Source organism: Orbicella faveolata, unplaced genomic scaffold, assembly GCF_042242905.1.
Source record: "Orbicella faveolata isolate gen_17 unplaced genomic scaffold, um_ofav_v1 contig_2, whole genome shotgun sequence".
In the NCBI taxonomy this organism is placed as follows: Eukaryota; Metazoa; Cnidaria; class Anthozoa; order Scleractinia; family Merulinidae; genus Orbicella; species Orbicella faveolata.
In genome coordinates, this window is record NW_028301547.1 from 4,722,631 (window position 1) to 4,746,009 (window position 23,379).

At 39.1% G+C, this 23,379-nt stretch overlaps 2 protein-coding genes across 2 annotated transcripts; both read left to right on the plus strand.

Moving 5' to 3' along the window:
- Positions 1-311: 311 nt before the first annotated feature.
- Positions 312-12,318, plus strand: LOC110058129 (arylsulfatase I-like). Its single transcript, XM_089289258.1, has 8 exons — positions 312-583; positions 1,362-1,521; positions 2,843-2,955; positions 4,048-4,197; positions 8,890-9,138; positions 9,513-9,657; positions 10,447-10,713; positions 11,379-12,318. Exons 1-8 carry the CDS (start codon positions 476-478, stop codon positions 11,708-11,710), a joined length of 1,524 nt encoding a protein of 507 aa, XP_089145384.1. The 5' UTR covers positions 312-475; the 3' UTR covers positions 11,711-12,318.
- A 6,674-nt stretch (positions 12,319-18,992) lies between these two features.
- Positions 18,993-23,183, plus strand: LOC149111663 (lactadherin-like). Its single transcript, XM_089288847.1, has 5 exons — positions 18,993-19,046; positions 19,631-19,870; positions 20,442-20,583; positions 21,215-21,543; positions 22,932-23,183. The coding sequence occupies exons 1-5, from the start codon at positions 18,993-18,995 to the stop codon at positions 23,136-23,138; spliced, it is 972 nt and encodes a 323-aa protein (XP_089144973.1). The 3' UTR covers positions 23,139-23,183.
- The last annotated feature ends 196 nt before the right edge of the window (positions 23,184-23,379 follow it).

The following is a 23,379-nucleotide window of genomic DNA, read 5'->3' on the forward strand; positions in this document are numbered from 1 at the left end:
ACAGGATTGTCACATGATCACGTAGAACGCACCGGAAGTTGCCCGTGAACAAAATAGGTTATATATCTGTGCAGTGTACCCACGGGTAGGAAATAGTTCGGGGTTCCTTCTTCCAGCAAATTCTACAACACGAAACTTGAAAACTAAGGTTTCGAACCATGCAGCTGATAAAAATTTCGTTTACAAAATCGTCTTCGGGAATAGCCTCCTGCAAAAGGTCAGGAAGTTAAATCTTTCTGAGCCCTTCCCCCTACCCTGAAATAACAGGGAACGTCGCGTGACAGGAATACCGGCGAGCTGGTAACTAGATCTGACAACAACATCATATGACTAGATTTTGTCCATTTTTACAGGGATCGATGTTTTGAGCTTTCTATCTTTTGGTAAACTGGTTTAGAGAGCTGCTTGTCACATCTGTCGAAAGTTTGCCTTTATCTACCTCAAGAACCGCGCCGTTTCCTCCAGTTTCCAAGCAATGGACCGACTTCTGTTTGCAGGTCTGCAGATATTGTCAGTCTTAAGTTTTACTGCAGATGCATCGAGCTCAAGGCCTCATATTATCTTCATACTGGCGGATGATTTGGTAAGCACGACTAATTCATATACGTCAACCTGGAGTCAGACGGAATCTGCCGCTTCGGCGGAGCTTTTTTTGAGACTAGAGGGTAAAACTGGAAAAAATTCGATTTGTTTTAGGGTACTGAGATTGCCATCTTTTTTAATTTTAATCTACGTTTATTTTGTATTGGTTTGTTTATTTGTATTTTTATTACTAAAAGTCACTTCTATGTCAACTTTCATGTTTTCATCTAGGGAGACGTAAGTTACATTTGTTTCAAAGGAGACCAAAAGTGAAAAAATGTGTCAATCAATCAATCAATCAATCAATCAATCAATCAATCAATCAATCAATCAATCAATCAATCAATCAGTCGGTCAGTCATTCAATCAATCAAACAAGCAAGCAATCAGTCAATCAATCAATCAATCAATCAATCAATAAGTCAGTCAGTCAGTCTGTCAGTCAGTCAGTCAGTCAATCAGTCAATCAATCACTCAGTCATAATAATAGATTCTTGGAATTATTTCTCTGTATATTCAAACTTGAATAGATAGTTGTCTTCAAGACTGAATTGTTATCTTGCAGTCCAACCCCCTGCCCCTACCCACCCAGATGCCCTATCACATTGTGTTGAATTCAACACTGGTCTGATACATGTATATGCATGTAATTATACAAAGTTGCTTGGTCAATAGATGCATATCAACTCTACTGCTTGTATCTTAACTCCTAGATAAATGACACTAGTCAAGCCTACCTATCATGATGATAATTAATGAGTGATTCATGTTCAATATAGGGCTGGGATGATGTGAGTTTTCATGGCTCAGACCAAATTCCAACTCCTAATATTGATGATCTGGCAAATAGTGGAGTTATTCTGAACAATTACTATGTGCTGCCAATTTGTTCACCCACACGCAGTGCTATTATGACTGGCCGATATCCTATACATACTGGTAAGTCAAGTTTTAGCAATCCCATAAGGACTTGTGTGCTATTCTTGAGAAACCATTGTAGGGGTGGCGAATGGTCCTTCAAAAACTCTGGGTCTCATAAAATTTTAGTTGAATTTCATGGGTCTCACAGTCTCGTTTTTTAGCAGTTATGTGTGTCTTGCAGTCTCGATTTTTATACGAAGCTGTCTCGGAGTCTCGATTTTTCACAAGGCTAAGGGTCTTGAAGTCCCGATTTGTCATTTATCTGTTTTTATAAATGATGTCTTCCGGCTTCACTTGATTTTCAATTTCAATGAAGCAACTTACAAATTTTCTGAGAAAAAGTTAATCCTACATTTTAATTCTCCTAAATTGTCTTAATTCTACAAATAGGTACAAAACCTACCGCAATGTCCCTTTTGATGCCAGAAAAACAGTTATTTTTCTCTAGGATATCCTAATGTAGTGTGTTATAATCGAATTTCCAGTTCCAGTCAGTTCCAAGAAGCTGGCTAAAGGCTGTACAAGCTCATTCTAGCTCTCAACTAAATCTGGGGCTCAAATTTTAAGAGTCTGAATGCTTTGAAGTCTCGGTCTCACAATCTAAAAAGTCAAAATGTCTTGGGCTCGCAGAGAAAAACGCTTGTCTCGCCCTCTCACAAAGACTCGCATTTACCATTCGCCACCCCTCATTGTATTTGTCCATCATAATCCTTTCCCAGAATTTACTGAACCAGTCCCTAGTGGCTTTCTATGGCCCATGGTCCTTCGTTATTCAATAGACAGGTAATCAGTACCCATTGTGTAGTGGATAGCATATCCTAATTTGCAATTATGTTCAGGTGGACTGGTCTTGGTTCCAGTTGTGACCACTTAAAGCATTACTCCCTGCTTTTCCCCACGATTTGGGTCTTAAAAGCCCAACATTTTTTTGAATTTGTTCCAAGTCTCCAATTTTCCCTCATATGGCAAAAGGGTCCATTTCAGGATGACAAGCACATAATGCTCATAGATATTATCTTGTATACCCCATAATAACCATTTAAATGTTTCAGTAAGACGTTGATGGAACTCAACTTAATTTGCCATGAATCTCACCCTCCCTCCCCCCCCCCCCCCGCCCCTGCCCGCATGTGTGAAAAGCACATTAATTGTGGTAAACAGAGAAAAAAAAGGTCTCTACAATTTTTGCACTTAATAAAGAACATACATGAAGAGATTTTAAGGCACTACTGACTCATGTTGTCTGCAGCTGAGGCAATTGCAAGTACCTCTTTCTGCATAAACAATTCCTGGTAAAACCAGATTGTGTTCTACATCTGCTTGTTTTGTTTTTATTTAGGTATGCAACATCGGGTAATTTCTGCTGCTCTACCTTTTGGAGTTGGTCTTGATGAAGTATTTCTGCCTCAATATCTGAAAGAGCAAGACTACCAAACACACGCTATTGGCAAGGTAATAAAAATATTGATTGTGGTGATGGTTGCTTTTACTCACCAGCTTGTAAGTACAGACTGAGGTCCTTTTTTATTTCAACTCTGTCACTACCTGTTTGAGGCATGGTGATACTGTGTGCAAATCAGTTTCAATCCAACCTCGTTCCCAGGGTCCTGAGAACAAGATTGGTTTTGTGTGTGCTTGAGCAGAGATTTAGCAAATGGGCTCCTTAGTTGTAAAAGATACTTATATTAGTCTCTTCATTTCAAGCAGTTTTGCTGATACAACTGGGACATGCGGCAAAGTGATTCTAGTAATAATTGTGTGCAATTATTCATTGAATAGTCCAACACACAGGAAACATATGGACTGCTGAATTTTGTGCAGTCACGACTGCTACACTGTCATCTGGGGGGGGGGGGAGGGGGTCTCCCATATGAAAAGAAAGGTTGGGGATGCTCTTCATGTTGTTTAGGGGTGTATTAATCAAGGTTTTTGGTCTCACTGTGGGTGTTCTTGACGAAACACCACTATTTTTAGCTGTCAAACTATCTTTTAGAGTAGGGTGCACTCAAAGAAATAACAATGAAAATAACGCTTTTGAGTTTTCGTTTTTAGGTTTGATTTCTGCTGCTCTCTCGAGTCCTGTAGACAAAATAAAATAGTTTTTAAAGTGGAAAGACCATACAAATATTCTATAAATCATTTCCCCAAACCTGACAGTAATCGCTAAAGACCTTACAATACCCCTGATGTGGGCTTCCCCTGAATAATGTGGAGATCTCCTTAGGGCATTTAATCTGCACGATATGGAGGGAAAACCGAGGCTTGTTCGATGATTCCCCGTGTCCGCATAGCTAGGAGAGGTTAGCTATGGAAGGTTGAAAAAATATGTGTTTCAATTTGTGGAACCATGAACAAGTGTCTGCTTTCTGGAGTTGTTGGACTGCAAGATGTGTTAGCGGAGGTTCAATTGTGCATTTTCTATCAAAGACTGAAGCAGTTTGGCCTGACAAAAACCTTAACAGCTGGGCATTTTGCTTGTGGTGTCTACATTGCGCTATAGCTCCACAGAACATCAGTTAACATACAACTCTTGTATACTTTCAGTGGCATCTTGGGTTTTTTAAGAGTGCCTACATTCCAACTAACAGAGGCTTTGATTCGTTCTTTGGATTTTGGAGTGGCAAAACTGACTACTGGGACCACTCCCAAGCTGAAGACGGCTTCTGGGGATTAGACCTTCACAACAACACCACGGTATAAAAACTTTACCTCGTTTTCCATCATTTTTCCATCGTTTTCCCCTCCTTTTTGAATCCCAACTCCTCCCATTCCCAACATAACTGGCTAGAAATCTCATTACAAAACAATATATATATGAACTACATTTAGAGACATGAACACAATGAAATGAAGTTACCAGGGCCGTAGCCAGAAAAAAATGTGACTGGGACAATGGGCCATTCCCCCTATGAGACTTGCACACAGGAAATCATGGTAGTTAAGAGCATGTCCACCAGAGGACCAGGCAGAGGTGATACATGCCATCTCACCGATTTCAGTGAAACTTGGCCAGATTGAAGGGCATACCCAACAACTCAAAAAGCCAAAACGGTTTCAAAATTGCAATTTTCCGGGGGGAGTTACACCACCCCCCTACTTTTTTCACATAAATTTCTTTAAATACTACACTAAATGAGGGTAAAAGTAGGGGGCTCTTAAACCTGAGCAATTCATCCAATTCAATTGTAGCTATACATGAGCGTAGATTAGTCCTCCATGAGTTATGTACGGGAGTTTCATGTAATTTGATTGATTACCTGTCAATCAATGTAAGCTAATAACTACCCATGTAAAATGGCATAGCAAAGTATGGTGATTTTGAGGCCAAATATCTCCTGTGGCCAAGTCCCTCCCAAAGAGATATCTATACCACGGTTCAGTTCCACCTTTGGTCTGTACGAATTATCAAAAAAATTTTTGGGACCTGCCATTTTTTGTTCGCAGATCGAGCTCAAACCCTGCACATCTTGCACAAGATTTTAGTTTAATGACTGACATCGTAAAAGTTCCTGCATAAACCGCACCCGTAGATTAGCCATAACCCCAAGATGGAAGCTCAAATATTGAAAAGCAACGTAAAGACAATAAAGTTTGAAGATCCAGTGAAGTTATAATCGGTATAAAAACAAAGACAACCAAGTGCGGTTGCAGAACACTGATACAGCGGCTGTTGCGAGCCTTCAAATGCATTTAAAAGTCTTTAGATAACAAATTTTCACTTGTTATACCTTCTCGTCTTCCTAATTCACTCTTCTTAAACTTGAGATTATCTCTTGATAACATTATCGCTTCGCCGGAACACTCCATGACATTAAACTTCGTACACCATATCGAAACGATACGAATTAGTGCTTAGTAGCCAAGCTTTGAAATGTGGAGAGGAGTCTGGGCATCACAACGCGTAATAGAGGGGCTACGACAAAACACTGACCCCTGGTCAACTGACCCCCTACTTAACCCCCTTACCGACCCCCTCAAAAATTCACTGGAAATAATAATTAAAGAAAAATATACATTAAGGCCGACTTACCCAAGGAAAAAATTATTTTTCAATACCGCACAGTGTTATTACGCATACATAACCTGTATGAGCCGAGCGATAATTTTCACGTGCGTTATATTGTTTGCAGGTTCACTGAGAGACTTGAGAACATCACAGCATAAAACGAAAAAAAATGTTAGCATTTCCCCAAAACATTTGCGTTTCTGACGGGCAAAAAAATTGTTGAAAGGGGGAAATAAATTACTATTCCTACTGTAAACATTTTCACTGATGCGCCGAGGTTTCTTGCTTTGTTTACTTTTTGGCGCAAAGATAATTATCTGGCGTCACGAAATATCCCAGTTCATGTTTCACCGAGGTTTTTGAATAGTAAGTTCAAGAACAATTTCATGACCCTGAACTTGGAAAAAAGAAATTAACCCGACATTCCCTGAAAAAAATTCAGAAAACTATTACTGCAATAAGCCGAGACAGAAAATTACGGACATTCATAGTTACTGTCCATTTTCAGCTTAAATAAAACACTTCCTCGCCTTGTTTATTTCAAAGTACCTTTCCTTTTTCTTTTTAACAGCATTTCTTAACGACTATTATTAAATATATTTTTGTGAAATTGTTCTTGAACTTATTGTTTAAAAACTTCAGCGAAACATGAACTGTGATGTTTCGTGCGCCAAATGATTACGTCTGCACTGAAAAGTAAACAACTTTGTCTGCGATTGTAAGTAGGACCTTCGCACAACATAGTCATTTTCTTCGTGACCTTTACGTTGTGAAAACAATGTCTAATCTTTCCTGTTCCTTTGCCTCGCACTGTGACTCTCACTGCGATATTTCATCCCAAGGAAACGAGCTTCTTCCTCTGAGCTCTTACTAGAGATATAAGTGCTCATCTTCGACAAATCTCTGTATCCCAAACAAGTGTCTCTTCTGAGAAAGAACTAATTCTTGCACGCGTGGGGTTGTTTGATGAAGGCGGCCGTGACTTCACAATTTGTCCAAAACACCGGGATCAGTTAGGCGTCAAGTTCAAGGCCTCGATAAGATGTCAGCATCCACTCCATGGAAATCGTAAGGGTAAGAGGGAGAGGGGTGTTAACCTGCGAATGTCAAAGGAAATCAAGAATAAATGGAATGTTGTTGTCCCCGTTGGAGCAGGTAAACTGCTTTGTCTCTTTATCTTCGAATCCAGCTATAGTACGAATTCCTACCTTGATTTGTTTTCAAGAATTATAAGCTCGATTACCAGTCGGTGTTCGAGAAAGCGGAGAAAATCTGGCCTTACAAATAAATGATGTCATATTCTATGAACACAGGTATTTGTAGAATTTGTCGTGGGAAACATCAAGCTGCCATGAAATTCGTAGCAAATGCTTCACCGCCCCAGGAGCAGAGAGAGGAACAAAGTTCAGCAGACCTACCCATGGAGAAGGCTGACAGCACCATTGTTGATCCACAAGCGCACGTGCGATTCTTGTTACCACCGGAAGAACCATCAGGTGAGTTATTACACATGTGTACTCAGTTATCTATTAGTTTGTTATGGTAACACAAGAGTATTTTATACGTAGATACGGTTCCAAGAGATTTTCGAGTCGATTTTTGAAAGGAGAGTTTTGAAGAGGCAGATGAGGAATACATGCCTTTGGTTACACAGCTCATTAACTGCAGAAGAGATGAGTATATGCCCAATTAGCGTTAAAATATTTAATTTTTGAGAATTATAATGCACTGTTGATCCTTTTTGATAAAGTTATTAGCATTGTAAATAATTATCATTATTAGTTCTTCTAGTTTAGCTGCGACTGCTATCACTTTTACAGCAACATTTATCCATTGGATTATCCAACTACTCGTCTGTGTGAAGTTTTTCTGCTGCTGTAGTCGTTCAAAGATCTTGATGGTACGTAGTATCCCTCTAAAGTAAATAGGTGTCCTCTTGTGTGTTGTGATGCCCAGACTCCTCTCCACATTTCAAAGCTTGGCTACTAAGCACTAATTCGTATCGTTTCGATATGGTGTACGAAGTTTAATGTCATGGAGTGTTCCGGCGAAGCGATAATGTTATCAAGAGATAATCTCAAGTTTAAGAAGAGTGAATTAGGAAGACGAGAAGGTATAACAAGTGAAAATTTGTTATCTAAAGACTTTTAAATGCATTTGAAGACTCGCAACAGCCGCTGTATCAGTGTTCTGCAACCGCACTTGGTTGTCTTTGTTTTTATACCGATTATAACTTCACTGGATCTTCAAACTTTATTGTCTTTACGTTGCTTTTCAATATTTGAGCTTCCATCTTGGGGTTATGGCTAATCTACGGGTGCGGTTTATACAGGAACTTTTACGATGTCAGTCATTAAACTAAAATCTTGTGCAAGATGTGCAGGGTTTGAGCTCGATCTGCGAACAAAAAATGGCAGGTCCCAAAAATTTTTTTGATAATTCGTACAGACCAAAGGTGGAACTGAACCGTGGTATAGATATCTCTTTGGGAGGGACTTGGCCACAGGAGATATTTGGCCTCAAAATCACCATACTTTGCTATGCCATTTTACATGGGTAGTTATTAGCTTACATTGATTGACAGGTAATCAATCAAATTACATGAAACTCCCGTACATAACTCATGGAGGACTAATCTACACTCATGTACAGCCACAATTGAATTGGATGAATTGCTCAGGTTTAAGAGCCCCCTACTTTTACCCTCATTTAGTGTAGTATTTAAAGAAATTTATGTGAAAAAAGTAGGGGGGTGGTGTAACTCCCCCCGGAAAATTGCAATTTTGAAACCGTTTTGGCTTTTTGAGTTGTTGGGTATGCCCTTCAATCTGGCCAAGTTTCACTGAAATCGGTGAGATGGCATGTATCACCTCTGCCTGGTCCTCTGGTGGACATGCTCTTAAGTATTCATCACGTGCATGACATCTTTGAGACATTGTATACAACTACCATGATTCCCTGCGTGCGTCTCATAGCTATAGAGTGAATGTCCATTGTTAAATTCTCTTCCTAGGTATTTAGAAGTGTTTTACATTCACCCTAAAACATCAACAACAGCAACAACAACAGCAACAACAACAACAACAACAATAACAACAAGCACAAAAACGGAAAAAATGGCTGAGGCCTTGGTTTGCCTCATACTGGCTACGGCCTCGGTTACGAAATCAGAATCCCATAATTGCGAAAAGATTTTCCAGGAATTGTCCAATGTTAGCTTTTTTGGTGTTACCCTCTGTAAATATTCTTATTATTATTCAAATGTTTTTTCAGACTGCATGGCTAATTAACACTTTATCTGTAATTTAAAACCGTAATAGCGAAGATATCGGTGACATCACTGTTCCGTATATTGTGTCCGTGTATTCTCCTTTCTATAGCCTGTTTGGGATGAATGGGGTCACTACGGAACGGACCTTTTTGCTGAGAAGGCTGTGGACGTCATTAACGCACATGACACTTCCAAGCCGATGTTTATGTATCTTGCCCACCAAGCTGTGCACAACGCCAACGGGAATCAACTTATCCAAGCTCCACAGGATGTAATTAACAAATTTAAAGATATTAAAAACGAACGAAGAAGGATATTTGCTGCTATGGTAACAGTGTTGGATCAGTCTGTAGGCAAGGTATTGAGACACATGTTAGAAAAAGCTTTTAGCCACACCTTTAGCGAATACTGATTGGCGTAGCCGTGTGCCGTTGTTAACAAAATGACGGACGCTTCTTGACGTTTTCGAAGTGTCTGTTAAGAGGATTCAGATAAGATTTTGAACCACTAGAAGATATTAGTGTATGATAGTTCAGCCAATCGGATTGCAACACTTACATAAGTATACGAGTAGAATTCTACTAATAACCATAAAATATTTCACTTAAATGCGTAAAGGGATTTGTGATTAGCAGTTTGGTTTCTTTTCCGGAGTAAAAATCTAAAACCGTGTACACGTCGTTGCTTCAATCGAGGAGGTAAATAATGGCATTTTTTGTCGTGTTATTACAGGTTGTAGACGCCCTGAAAGCTCGTAACATGTACAACAACTCGGTGATAATCTTCTCTACTGATAATGGAGGACCTGCAGCTGGTCTTGATGGCAACAGTGCCTGTAATTATCCACTGAGAGGAATGAAAACAACACTTTGGGAAGGTGCTTTGTTCAGTTGATTAAGTAAATTAGTTGAGGCCGTCGTTTCAGCTTTACTGGGAAGCCGGTAACCAGCACAAACCATTATGAAACATATTCAACTAGCTGAGCCTAACTGAAGCTCTATATCTATTATTCTTTCAAAAAGGGCAGGGTTTTCTTAACGGAAGATGACTGCAGTTTGTGTGTGGGGGAGAGAATTCAAAGAAAATTGTATGCATAACGAAGGATTCGCCAACGACGAAATCTTTGCGAGAGATGTATCACCGAGGGCTCCTTCTTGGTGTAGAAGACACAGGACACGTCAGAAACCTATTGCTTTCATTGTTTCCTCCTTCTTTTGTCCTTTTGATCTCTATTGTTTTACGTCAACTGTCTTCTACATCAATTTAGAGCCCCGAGTATCAAAAGAGTCATCCATCTTGAATCACAAGATAGATCAAGGTTACTTGTTTATGATTTCTTCGTCCCATTTGCTGTGATTGCTTCGAGCATGATGTGTGATTTCATATTTGCTTGTTTTCTGTAAGTTCAGCAAGTTGCACATAATCTGCGAAATCGAAAAACCACGCTCCGTTAGTGGTCATCTGCAAACTAAGTTCAGGGTTAAGTACGTGAATGAACTTTCTTAACAGAGTTCTTTCAAACTTAGTCAGAAAAGTTCTCATTTCTTAAGTTATCGATGACAACATTTGGTTCTGAAATTTTAGTGATTCGTTCGAAGGCCTTACATATTTTTTCCTGATTCCTGTCTTTTTTTTATTTTTAATTTATTTATTTATTTTTTTTCAGGTGGAGTGCGTGGTGTGGCGCTAGTTCACAGTCCCCTGCTGGGCACCAAAGGCCGAGTAAGCATGGACATGATGCACGCTACAGACTGGGTCCCAACGCTCTACGGGCTGGCAGGAGGGAACACCAGCAAGCTGGAGAATCTGGATGGGTTTGACATGTGGCCCACCCTGACTCGTGGAGAACAAAATCCACGCACTGAAATATTACTCAATATCGATGGCGACGATTCTGCGCTTCGTTTTCAGCAGTGGAAATTTGTTAATACAAGTAATGTTCACCTTCCTTACTCTTATTTTTATTCCATCGAGTTCACATCGTAATTTTGAACTGACGGGTGATGCAAACTAATGCTTGAACCCAGACCTCTTGACCTGAAGGACGACACCTTAGCTAAACACTACACCAACACGCCTTTTATACAAAAGTTTTTATTTACGCAAGAAAATTAACGAAACTAGAGCAACATGACGTTTCGACGACTCCATGTCATCACTGTCGACTGAATAGATTAAAAATGACGGCAAGGCATATTTATAGAAATAAGGATGTGAAGAAATAAATTAGCAAAGGTGACATAAAAGTATTCAGGTAAAAAGTTTCGCGCGAATGGAATCTGCTTGCGTGTTCAGTTTCGGTGTTTTGTTCTTAACCCACAGTATTTCAAAGATCAACAAACATTCGAGTTTGCCTCTACATTTCTTTATGACTTTAAAGTTCTTAATAAAGTTGTCAGGTGTTAAGCCATGCTCGTCCCTGAAATGTTTTCCAATCACAGAATATTTATGTTCTTCTACGCGTTGATGGAGGTGGCGCGCGGCAAGTGTACCCAATATAATTTGTATTGCACAAACCACATGTGAATTCATATACTACACTTTGCTGGTTTATCAGTTGAGGCTTTATCTAAACTTACTTTTTCTGTATTTTATTAGGTACTGCTCGCAGTAAATGGTATCCTCGTCCAGGACTTACAGAGTCCAGTAGGTCTTTCAAGGATACACCACTAAAGAATGTAGTGATTAACTGCTCTGGCGAGCCCCCGGCCACGCCAGCGGAGTGCAGAGAAAAGCCATGCCTGTTCAACATTGAAGATGATCCTTGTGAGTACTACAATGTCGCAGAGAAATACCCGGATGTATTGAACAAGTTACTGAGCGTGATGGAAAAGTACAAAAAGTCCATGGTTCCACCAAGATATAAACCCAAAGACGAAGCTGCTGACCCAAATGCTCACGGAGGCGTTTGGACGCCGTGGCGGGATTAGAAATCGACAGAGAGAAAACCTGAGCTAGAATTGACCATTAGAAAGTTGGACACTTCGGATTGCTTTAGAGTCAGCAATGACCAGAGGAGCATTTTCACATGACGTCACAGGGGCCATATTGGTAGTCCTAAACAATTAAATGTTTTGTCCTTTGGGAAATGAATTCTTTTTGTATTGTTTAGGAACACCAATATGGCTGCCATAGAAACACTTTGTAAAAGAATTCATCTTTATATGATATTGTTATCAGACTTAATTTTTTCATGGTTACGATATTTCTTGTCCTCCTGTTTTCTCGAGATCTAGCTAGTTTGTCTGAGAACAGCACTGATTCGAGAAATGGTTAGCTTTTATTTGTCCTTTCGGGTGAATACGTTTTATCTTAATTCTATGTAGTTTATTAAAAATTAATATAATATATACAATGTGATGGTAAGGCCGTTATTATACTAATCGTGACCGAGTTCAGCCTTGAAGGTTTCAATTTTTTTACTTTTATTGGGAATAATTTTAGATAGAAGTTAAACTTGTGTTTTAAGGGTAAAAAGACCAGAAATATCCCCTAGAAGTAAGACGGTGTTTAGAATAAAAGATGGGTTACATAATAACTCTGTGTTTGTCATTTCAGTTAATTTTAGACAACAGAAAACAGCATGGCTGTAACAGCTTTTGCGTGCCATCTATTTAGAAAGATATTCATATGTTATCACCTCCACAAAACCTTCGTAGCGCCGAGTTTGCTGTAATCATCTCTCAGATTTCACTGAATTTCTCAATTGACTGGATAACGTGAACACAAATGATCTGAGCAACGTCGTATCTCGAAAAGGGGGCAAACTTTGTGGTGGGGTGTTCACTTTTTGAGTTGAATGAAACACGAGTAGAAATGAAAGCGACCCAGACGGAGAATAGAATTTGCTTTCTAATAGAAGGTCTCCTCTACATGAACAGTCGTCTATGGTCGGGAAAATTGTTTATTGGAAGACCAGAACAGTCTGAAGTTAGATAAAACGTAAAGCGCGAGTCTATACAGTCCGATAATCAAACGCTTTTGGCGACATATCCATCAAATATTTTCGCTCTCACATGACTGGTCTAAACGCGTCACGTGACTGAATAAGCTCCACCTAAGACTGGAGAATATCCAGGTGATAGGAAGCAATTTTCATAGGATCTTCGGCATTGCAGAAACTATTTGAAGCATAATAAACACAATAGCCTCCGTTTGACTTTAAGATTATACTTTGGTATTTGTCCCTGGGCATTATCTTATCCTCAAAGCTCACATTTTCCCTTGAGCTTCGCTCTCAGAAAGCTGCTCGCTTCTCGGGACAGATAATATCCGCGGGCAAATATCCGAGCATATATTCGTGCCAAATGGAGGCTATTGAAATGCGCTTAACCTGTGGTTCACAAGCACTGTGAGCTGTATGTTTGCGTTCCTCATATAGCTTTAACTCGTTATTGGCAGGGTTACACTCAAGCTTCGCTAATCGGCTTGCTTGTGGAAAATTTCGCCGGGATTTAAACCTTTCCTTTGCTTTCTTCGAGCCCTTTGCATACTTCCAATTGAATTTGTTATTCGGAAAAAATACTCGTCTCCTTTCGCTGCCAAATTGACAGTGTGTTTACCCCTATTACGTCCACTAAAATTTATACTTTCGAAGTTTCACTGAATCTAAGCACGTGCGGCCAAACTTTTTTTTCCCTTGTTATCAGCAAGAAACTGCGGAATCGCTTGGTTCCACTGGAGTTAGATGTGCAAGGAAAATGTTAATTCGTGGTTTAATTAGTTCAAAGTAATTAAGCACTACTTTCACTTGCTTCCAGCCTGGTCCCAGAGGGTTCCCTTGATTGAAATGAAAACAGAAGAAAGGCCGTTTACCTGACTGGAACCAGGTTAACCATCTTTTGTTTCCGAATAAATCATTATGAGAACGTTTCACATTCCACGACAAAGGTCATGTTCAGCACGTTTTCTCTCTGGAAAAAACGACAATGATTGCTGTCGAAAGAGCTTCAAGTTTAGTTCAGTTTCAATCAACTGAGAAGTTTTGAGTTATGTAACATTCGGTTCAAGTTTACCTGGTGAAATTTAAACGCCATTTGCTTTTGGTGTCTACGGTCAAAGAAAGCCATTGTTTTTTTTTCTTTCGTAATTAAAAGATTTACTTAGGACGTATCGAAGTCATTTTGTATCGACCGTAGCAGCGAGGATATCTCTTGGCCAAAACATTTTTCCCTCCCTCCGCTCCCTTAATGCATCTTTCGGATTATCATTTATGCTATGCATTTTCGCTTTCCAGCGGTGGGGCGCCTTTTTTGCCCCACCTTTGCTGAAAATGATAATATAATTACATCGTTAACAATGAAGCGGCCAAGAAATGGGTTGTGTCCTGGTGTACCGGTACACAGATCGAATAACCATTGTACTCCTTTCTTTACGAACCTTTGTTTAGCTGTTTAACATTGTTGGGTGTTTTGTATCTGTTCTTGTGAACCGGTAAAGGCGGACAGAACCAAGAAATGCCAATTCACGAGTTGAGCATTTGTTGTACACCATATCATCTCCAACTAACTAGTGCGACCTCAGATCACAGAGAGCTTCCGAACTCAGTTCAGTACAATGTATCGGCATAAATATGGTTCTTTTATATTGATTCCAAGCTTTTACCGAGACTCGCCTTCTACTAGCTACGGCTGTGATTTGAGCTTCTAATTGAATACGTCTTTGAAGAACAGAAATGCCGAAATGGCTTCAAAAAAAGAGTTAATTTTGTTGTCCCGAGCTTAACCTCTTTTTTCCCCCGCGACAAAAGAGTCCCTTGATACCGCCTTTGTGTTTGTCATTTTAAAACCCTTTTTCAGTCTCTAAACATTTCAATGGTGCTTTTCATCAATGACCTGTGAGCTGATCAAATATGAAAGATATACCTTAATATTAGTCTTCATTTCTGGAAAATATACAATCTGCGATCTTTTTCAGTTTCGTGAATGATTTTCCTTGAAGATTCAACTCTTCTTTTAGTTTGCGTGGTTTAAATAGCTTGTTGGTAATATAATTATAAGGACATTGACATTTAAACAGAATAAAGCCTTAACGAGACCCTTTCTTAAACAAATAAGGCTATACACACTAAGCTTTGTTTTAAAGCACAATTGTGCGGCAAATTGTAGTCTGTTCAATAAATGAACAGCTTAGTTATCTAGAAGTAAGCAGACTCTACCAGCTTCCACGAAAGCAGGTTAGCGTCGCTGCAAGACTCAAGATGAAAGTCGCAGTCAAAATTTTACTGGTTTTGCAATTATTTTTTGGAGCTGGTAAGTAAGACGCCGTTATTGTACTAACTAAGAGGCTTAACTCTAAAGTGAGATTTATTTTAACTCTGGTCAATACCCTTGCATCGTGGAAATTGTAGGTCATGTTAAAGATTAACCGATCCCATTTTTTCAGCAGTGTAAAATTGTATTTTAGTGTTCTTGCCAAGAGGAGACAAGTAACTCCGCACAAGTCATTTGATAAAGCGCAAATCGATCGGAAATGTAGGTCAAGAAAGAATATCTCCATTACGGAGCATAAAAGTTTAGTACAAAGTTCACAAGTAAACGGCTTAAATTATTTTAACTAACGAATCTCGCTATGAACTGAATCTGTCCAGTGTAGGAATTGGGCCCAGCTGTAAAAGATCGAAAGAAAGCTTTCCGCTTCAAATGGAAATATGGAAAATAATTCGTGGTCGTTTATAATTCGACAAAATACTCAGAGTTTCATAAATTCACACTGTTTGTTTGCTGAGCATGGCTATACTCTCAAGTACTGTGAGCTGTATGTTTGCGTTCCCAATATAGTTTTAACTCACATATTATTGGTACGGTTACACCCGACCTGCTCGTGGAAAATTTCGCCGGTGATTTAAACCTTTCCTTTGTTTTCGTCGAGCCCTTTGCATACTTGCAATTGAATTTGTTATTCGGAAAAATATTCGTCTCCTTCCGCTGCTCAATTGATAGTGTGCTTACCCCTGTTACGTTCACTAAAATTTATATTTTCGAAGTTTCAATCTAAGTGTGCGCTGTCAAACGTTTTTTCTTTCCTTGTTGTGAGCAAGAAACTATGGAATCGCTTGGTTCCACTGGATTAGATTTGCAAGGAAAATGTTAATTCGTGGTTTAATTACTTCAAAGTAATTAAGAACTACTTTCACTTGCTTTCACTGTGGTCCCAGAGGGTTTTCTTGGTTGAAACGAAAAGAAAAGAAAGGCCATTTACCTGACTGGAACCTGGTTAACCATCTTTTGTTTCCGCATAAATTGTTATGAGAACGTTTCACATTCCACTGACAAAGGTCAAGTTCAGCACGTTTTCTTTCTTGACAAAACGACAGTGATTGCTTTGTGCTTTGGAAAGAACTTCAAGTTTAGTTCAATTTCAATCAACTAAGGAGTTCTGAGTTATGTAACATTCGATTCAAGTTTACTTGGTGAAATTTAAACGCATTTGATTTCGGTGTCTTCGGTTAAAGAAAGCTATTATTCACGGTGTTTTTCTTTCTTACTTACTTAAGACGCTTCGGAGTCATTTTGCATCGATAGCAGCGAGTATATCTCTTGGCCAAAACATTTTCCCCTCCTTCCGCTCCCTTATCACCATCTTTCGGATTATCATTAAAGCTATGTATTTTCGCTCACCGTACCAGCGCCTTTTTCGCCCCATCTCTGCCGAAAATGACAATTTAATTACCATGGGCATTGATAACAATTTAAATTAAAGTGGCCAAGAAATACCAACTCACGAGTTGATCATTTGTTGTGCATCATGTCATCTTCAGAAAACTAGTGCGACCCCACAGAGAGCTCCCAAATACAGTTCAGTACAATGTATCAGCGTAAATATGATTCTTTTATAATGATAGCGAATGTTACTGGCTACGGCTGTGATTTGAGCTTCTAATTGAATACGTCTTTGAAGAACAGTAATGCCGAATGGCCTAAAAAAAAAAAAGAGTCAATTTTATTGTCCCGTGTCCTTTCAATTTATAATAGTTTTATCCTCTGGAGGAATTTGATGGCTTTTTTCTTCTCACTCTAGCTAACTAGAAACAAAAAGGAGCGGATTAGCTGTGGCAGGCAGTTTTCCTATGCATACGAGAACACCCTACATATAAGAGAAACAAAATGTTCCCCTTCAGACCTTCCACAAAATTGAAAAGAACATTTCCTGTCCTTCCAGGGGTCAATTTTTTCCAGGCTTAAATTTCACAGCTGCTTAAGTTGTGTGTATAACTGCGATGATCAATCATGTCTTCATATCTTTCTTTGCAGTTTAAATATGTGATCTTTCACATATTCACTTGTATTCCTCACCATCTACGGGTATATTACGAACTCACAAAGTGACCAGCTCCCAGTTGGCTCGATAGCTCAGTTGGTAGAGCTCTGCACCAGTATCGCTGAGGTCATGGGTTCGAATTCCGTTCAGGCCTGAATATTTTTCAGGCTTTAATTTCACAACTGCTTAAGCTGTGTGTAAAACTGCGATGATCAATCGTGTCTTCACACCCTTAAATTAAGTTACAATTATTCAGCAACAAAATTTCATCGAAGTTTCTCACACTATTTCCAAAATGCAAATTAAAGCATTCCTCTAGTAAGGAATGATAACAAGTGGCTTTGTATCGCCTTTAATATGGCTTTTTATTGTATAAAACTTAGTAGTATACCAAGTGGTAGCAAGTTAGTAAAGACGATATCCCACACGTGAGATTTCATTTTCGGAAAATGTTCGAAAAATGTTTGGAAACGTTCGTCCTGCCTTCGGAACACTTTTAAAGAATCTTCGGAAACCTTCGGAAAATGGTCGGAAATCTTCGGAAAATCGCCTTAAACTTCATAACGTATTGTGAGAATTTTAAATAACAAAAACAAAATAACTTGGTCGCTGGGACATAAGAGATTTCTCTTCTCGTGTTGAAAAATATTTTTAAACACTCGAAGAGAAGGCGCGGCCATATAATATCCACGAATGGCTTTGGGTACTGTTTTCAGGGGGTTTTAGCAAAAGAAATATAACGTATTGAGAGCGACTGCAAGTGATTGTAAGCATGGGTCAACATTAAGTTGGCATTGTCTATATTCTAACAAATCAATGATTCTCTTACCTTTCCATTTCTTAGGTCTCGTCGCTGGAGGTATGGTCAACTTCTCAGAAATTTTTATGTCAAAGAAATCCACTGGTAAAAATAATTTATATGTTACATTTCTAAAGGCATAAGTGGCAATGGAACCAAATTTAACACACTGCTAGGTTTAAGCGTCCTTGAAATTTTTAGGTAGATTTAGTACTTCAGACGGCCCACGTGACATGTTACGTGACGTTTAGCGGAAAATAACCAATATCTAACGAGCTGGTGGCGTATTTTAGCAAGATCATTCAACAAAAAACGCATTTTAGATGCATTTCAATTATTTTATCCTCTCACATTTCGTGTGACCGTCCCAGTTTTCGCGGAAAAATGTTATGAGATCAAAGGTTGTTTTTTTTTAAAAGAAGGTTCGACTTTTGATAATTTATATTTTCCAAAAACGAAATCAAGGAAGATCATTTAAAAGTACCAAGGTAGATAATTTAAATTGGCATCGAAAACGCTCATTTATTGATGAAAAAGTTACCACCAATTTACCGACTTGCTAAATTTTAAGAAAATAATTACGTGATATGTCACGTAATCAGACAAATTCAAACTAACAACTTTAGGCAAGAGAGGACGCCGAGTTTTATAATCAGGGAAAATTTCAGCTTGGCTACAATAATCTACAATGTCCTTTTTTCCCTTGAAGCATATTCTTTAAATAACGTGTTTTCGTTTTCTCTAAACAACCCCCGAAAGGCTCTCAATAAATAACTGCAATTTAATTTTTTTTAAACTCCGTGTGGGTGTACATTCGTGGCGATGCTGTTCAAAGTAGCACTAAAATCCCTTTTCGACAAACAAAACGCGCAATGCTGTATACGAAAGGGAAAAAACCTCGAACGATTTGGAGATAAAATCAATTACCAAGAGATTATCAAGGTAACTTACCTTGATAATCTTTTGCATTTACGTAATAACTGACCCATAAAAATGGCCAAAAGGACTCGTGTTATCTACTTATGTGCATAGCACGAAGAATCGTTGGAAAAATGTGTACCAGGGAAACGCTTCTCATGTTTACTTCTTTAAACTTTCATCTTTAAAGTAATGGAATGGATTTTTGATGCGTTCTTGTAGATTGTGACTCCGCGATGGGTATTGAGAGTGGAAAAATTCCTGACTCTGCACTAAAGGCTACTTCTGTGGTAAGCTGTGATAAAGTCAAAGGTTAAGTCTGCATACGAACCAAGGGGCTTACGAGGCCTGCGTTTATCTCGGCTTTCAGTAGCATGAAGCGATTAGTAGTACTTCTGCTTCCCTTCTGGATGGGACGCTGGTCAAACGCAAGATTACCCACTTCCTCCGCCCTTGCTGGAGGAGGAGAGGCCAGGGAAGGGAGAAGGTCATCCGAAGTTACAGGGCTTTCCCAAATTAGTGGCTGGGATTATGATTGGAATTATGGAATTTTGCGCCTGAGGAAAATAAGTTGCATATTTCAATAGATTAAGACAATTTCTTGCTTATTATAAGAACACAGACTGCTAAATGGTTACAAAAAGCATTCTAATTATAATAGATATCAAACTTCTCTCTGAACGTTTGTCAAAAAACCCCTAAACAAACTAACTGTACGGTAAAGAGTAGGGGGATCTTAAATCGTTGGTGTTTACATTTGGTTAGGGAGGAGTTTTTTTGTCTGTTGATTTTTCTCTTGTACTGTATTTAAGTTTGTTGTGCCGGGCCGGAGTATACTTTGTGCTTTATGAGCATTACTTATTACGTTTTGCAGTATAGCGCTAGCTTTGAACCAAGCAAAGGCAGATTAAATCAGCCGACCTCGTACATCGCCAGAACCAATGACATCGGTCAATGGATTCAGGTGGACCTTGGAAAGGTGGCCAAAGTGACAAGAGTCGGAACTCAGGGCCGTTATAATGTGGGACAGCGGGTGACCAAGTTCATTGTCTCATACAGCATTGATGGAGGATACTTTGAATTTCAAACGCATGAACCGTATAACTTCCCTCGGGTAAGCTGTAAACTGGTCGGTTTCCTCAATTTACAAAATCATCTCTTGCAGAAAAGAAGGACGTCTTACTCGCAAAATCATTGACAGATGTCTGAAAAATCTTTGGTGTTTTCCGCTAGATGTTTTTGTTCGCTTGCTTGTCTTATCTACAGAAGATTATGGTAGCCCTTAGAGGACATATCATGGACATCTCAATTTTGTAATTATTGATAACTATTATTACTTAACTAGTTACCTTTTTTTCGCTCATTTTATTGTTATTTTTGTCATACGTTTTATTCATTAGCCCCTGGCTCGGATACCGAGGGGAAACTCTTCCCATGCATGACTTAAATAAATTGACTACTTGTTACTTTGGTTTTTCTACGGTTTGAGATTGGCTGAGTAGTCTTACTGGTAAGTAATTGGTTTAGTTTTGGTTTTACGACACTCAATTCAAAACCTCGCTCTAAAACAAGAACTTCGTGCGATAATCGCATAATTAAATGTAGTTGACATAAAACAAAAATGAAGAGTAGAAGAGTCAAATAATCTCCGTGAGAAGACACCCATATGTTTGTCCTTTATGCAGGAATATATCGCCAATACGAACTACCAGAGTGTCGTTGTCAATACACTGGATGAACCAATCATAGCTCGCTATATTCGTATTCATCCAGTTACTTGGCATGGACACATATCGATGAGGATTGAACTGTATGGTTGTTTTACAGGTGAGATAGATGAGATGTTACCTGGACTTCCATATATATATTGCCTTCAGTAGTTAAACTTTACCTAGTAAGAATCTCACAACTATTCTAACTTTACTCAGTGTGCCTTCGTTTCGTTCTCCAACTATTTGTATGATTGGCAAGGTCATAAGCGACCTTAGCTCAAGAAAAAGATCAACCGGCCTTGTTCAACAGGATCACGATCACGAAAGACTATCCACTTCAAGTTTAGTTGCCCCCAAAACGGCCAAGACTGCTAAGATAAAGGGGGCACGAATTCCAACTCCCCCTGATAAGAAGTTAGAGATACAAAAACTCATTTATGAACATATGTCTCTTTAAACTTTTGTAGATTTGAAGTTGTATTCATCTTACTTTTATTCATGTTTTCGATTGTTAAGACTCACATCTGCTGAGTCTGAGTTTGCTTAGTAAAGACTTCATTCATTCATTCATTCATTCAGATTCGTTATGAGAGATTACTTTTTGTGAAGAGCCCTTTTCAAAGTTCAAAATAACCATCCATCTAGTGATGGATAACATTACAGCACCCGCTTCGCTTCGAAACACATAGGCTACGTACCTCGGTTACCTAAGCAATTTGTTTCTTAAAATCGTATTTTTGCGGCAGGATTTCGAGCCCCCAAGCCTCCTGCGTGCATGGCTGGACTGGGACTGGAAAATCGAAACATCCCTGATTCCTCTATAACGGCTTCCAGTATGAACAGCGCTACCTACAGTCCAACTCTGGGTCGCCTTCATCATTATTACGGCTGGATAGCTGGTACCTCCAACCAACAGCAATGGTTTCAAGTGGACCTTGGAGGCTGGACCAAGGTGACCAGGGTATCTACCCAAGGGAGGCAGAACGCAGCACAGTGGATTACAAAGTACAAACTCGCTTATAGTTACGATGGAGTGTTCTACGAGGAATACAAAGAAGACAGCGGCCAAGTCAAGGTAGTTATTTAATCTGTTGAAATGAACCATTATCAATGCACAATTTTTTAATGAGATTATTACCTTTTGAAACTGCAATGGATAGTTACAGCCGGTACATACTAAGTCACCAACGCTTCTTCCGTCGGGTTTGTAATATGATTCACCGCCGAGCATTGGGGCATTCATTGTCTCTCTAAGCGGGAACGGTCTTGTACCATCTTTTGGATTTCATTCCAGGTCAGGTGCATGGACCTATTGGCTAAGTTCTTTAACCGCGGACCTTCTCCAAGTTATTCTTGGCAACGAGCTAACTTGAAAATTTAACCTACATTTTTCAAGTTTGCCCTTTGTAATCTGTGTTAGTCTTCTCTAACTTTAACCATCATTTTCCCTTTATGGTTTGTTATTATCTCTTTGGATAGGTTTTCTTCAATTTGGACGTCATTTTGTGCGTCGGCAAAATAGCTCAAAATACCTTGAATGAGCTCCTTTTAATGTATGATTCTGATCGATACATGATGAATATACAGTCCGCTCTGGACAACGCGAACTAAGTGTTATGGAATTCGAACCGTGAATACTTAACCTGTTTTTAGTCATTACTTTCCTCTTCATTCAATTTCACAGAGTATTTATTAGTGTTTCCGCAACGTAGAAACGCTAATCTTGTACATTATATGAAGAGCCTTCATTTTATAGTCACCAAAAAAAAGGTAGAGAAAAGGTAATATTTTATGGTCCGAGTGTCCCTACTGCAACATCCTTTCGAGTTTTTTCAAAATAGGCCAACTTGTGCGCCACATCGTTGGAGTACTGTTGGAGCGCATCGTTGCATCATGCAGGAAACATGCATGTGAAGAGAGGCCTCGACATAGCTAAAGAAGAGTCAAGTGGGCAGCAGATGAAAACTGTAATGATTTGAAAAGGCAATGCATAACACGAGGCCAAACTCCACTCCACTACTTTGCATGTACTGAACGTCTACACGAGGCCTTTTAGTGTTGTTAAATTGCCAGGATGGCCGCAACAGGTTTCACGGATTTTAATTTCAAAATTGAAGAAAACTCTGAATAGTTTTGAGATGCAGCTGGTTCAAGATAATAGAGAGGTTAAGCATGACGTTAACGGCAGACGGCAAAGACAACTTCTGATTTTGAGTTCTTTTCTTCTCATCCGCAAATAAAGCTCACAAAAATGGAATAACGTCTCCTACTATACATTACAAATACAAATAATTTCGCTCTACTGTACACACAGCTGAAGAGAGACGGCAAAAGTTTCATTTTTACCGTTTGCCGTTTGCCGTAAACGTCATGCTTGACCTCTCTAATGGCAATCATTTCAAAGTACGATTTAGAAAGCATTTCCCATGAGTTAAACTTGTTGGTTCTTAATTCTCCGTGCAGGAATTCGAAGGCAACACGGACCAATATATGGTTGTCAGCCATCTCCTGAAGAAGTCCATAGTAACACGATACATCCGAATCATTCCAGTCTCTTGGCAGGGCGTCATTGCCTTAAGAGCTGACTTTTATGGATGCAAGTCAGGCGAGTATCTTGCATACATGATTTTTTTTCACCGCGAGGCTGTTGCCCCTGGACAAAATCTTTGAATTTTGACTACGTTTTAACATTTTTGACATCTTTCTCCACCTCTCATATTAGTTCTGAAAATTTGTAACGAGATAAATGTTGAAGTCTTATACCTCGAAATTAAAAAACTAAAAAGGTCTGGTATTTTTTTGTTATTTTGAAATTTAATGATGTCATTTGCAAACCATTTTCTTTTATATAAATATTCGTACTTTACTAACTGAATACATCTTGACTAAAATGGACTTTGTAAATCTATAG

What these genes read in the sequence shown, in the direction of transcription:
- LOC149111663 (XM_089288847.1), top strand. Translation starts at nt 18,993, where the DNA reads ATGGGTATTGAGAGTGGAAAAATTCCTGACTCTGCACTAAAGGCTACT. An exon ending in CACTAAAGGCTACTTCTGTG is followed by an intron (nt 19,047 to 19,630) that starts GTAAGCTGTGAT and finishes TACGTTTTGCAG; the next exon opens with TATAGCGCTAGCTTTGAACC. An exon ending in AAGACAGCGGCCAAGTCAAG is followed by an intron (nt 21,544 to 22,931) that starts GTAGTTATTTAA and finishes TTCTCCGTGCAG; the next exon opens with GAATTCGAAGGCAACACGGA.
- LOC110058129 (XM_089289258.1), top strand. Translation starts at nt 476, where the DNA reads ATGGACCGACTTCTGTTTGCAGGTCTGCAGATATTGTCAGTCTTAAGT. An exon ending in TCATACTGGCGGATGATTTG is followed by an intron (nt 584 to 1,361) that starts GTAAGCACGACT and finishes TGTTCAATATAG; the next exon opens with GGCTGGGATGATGTGAGTTT. An exon ending in CCGATATCCTATACATACTG is followed by an intron (nt 1,522 to 2,842) that starts GTAAGTCAAGTT and finishes GTTTTTATTTAG; the next exon opens with GTATGCAACATCGGGTAATT.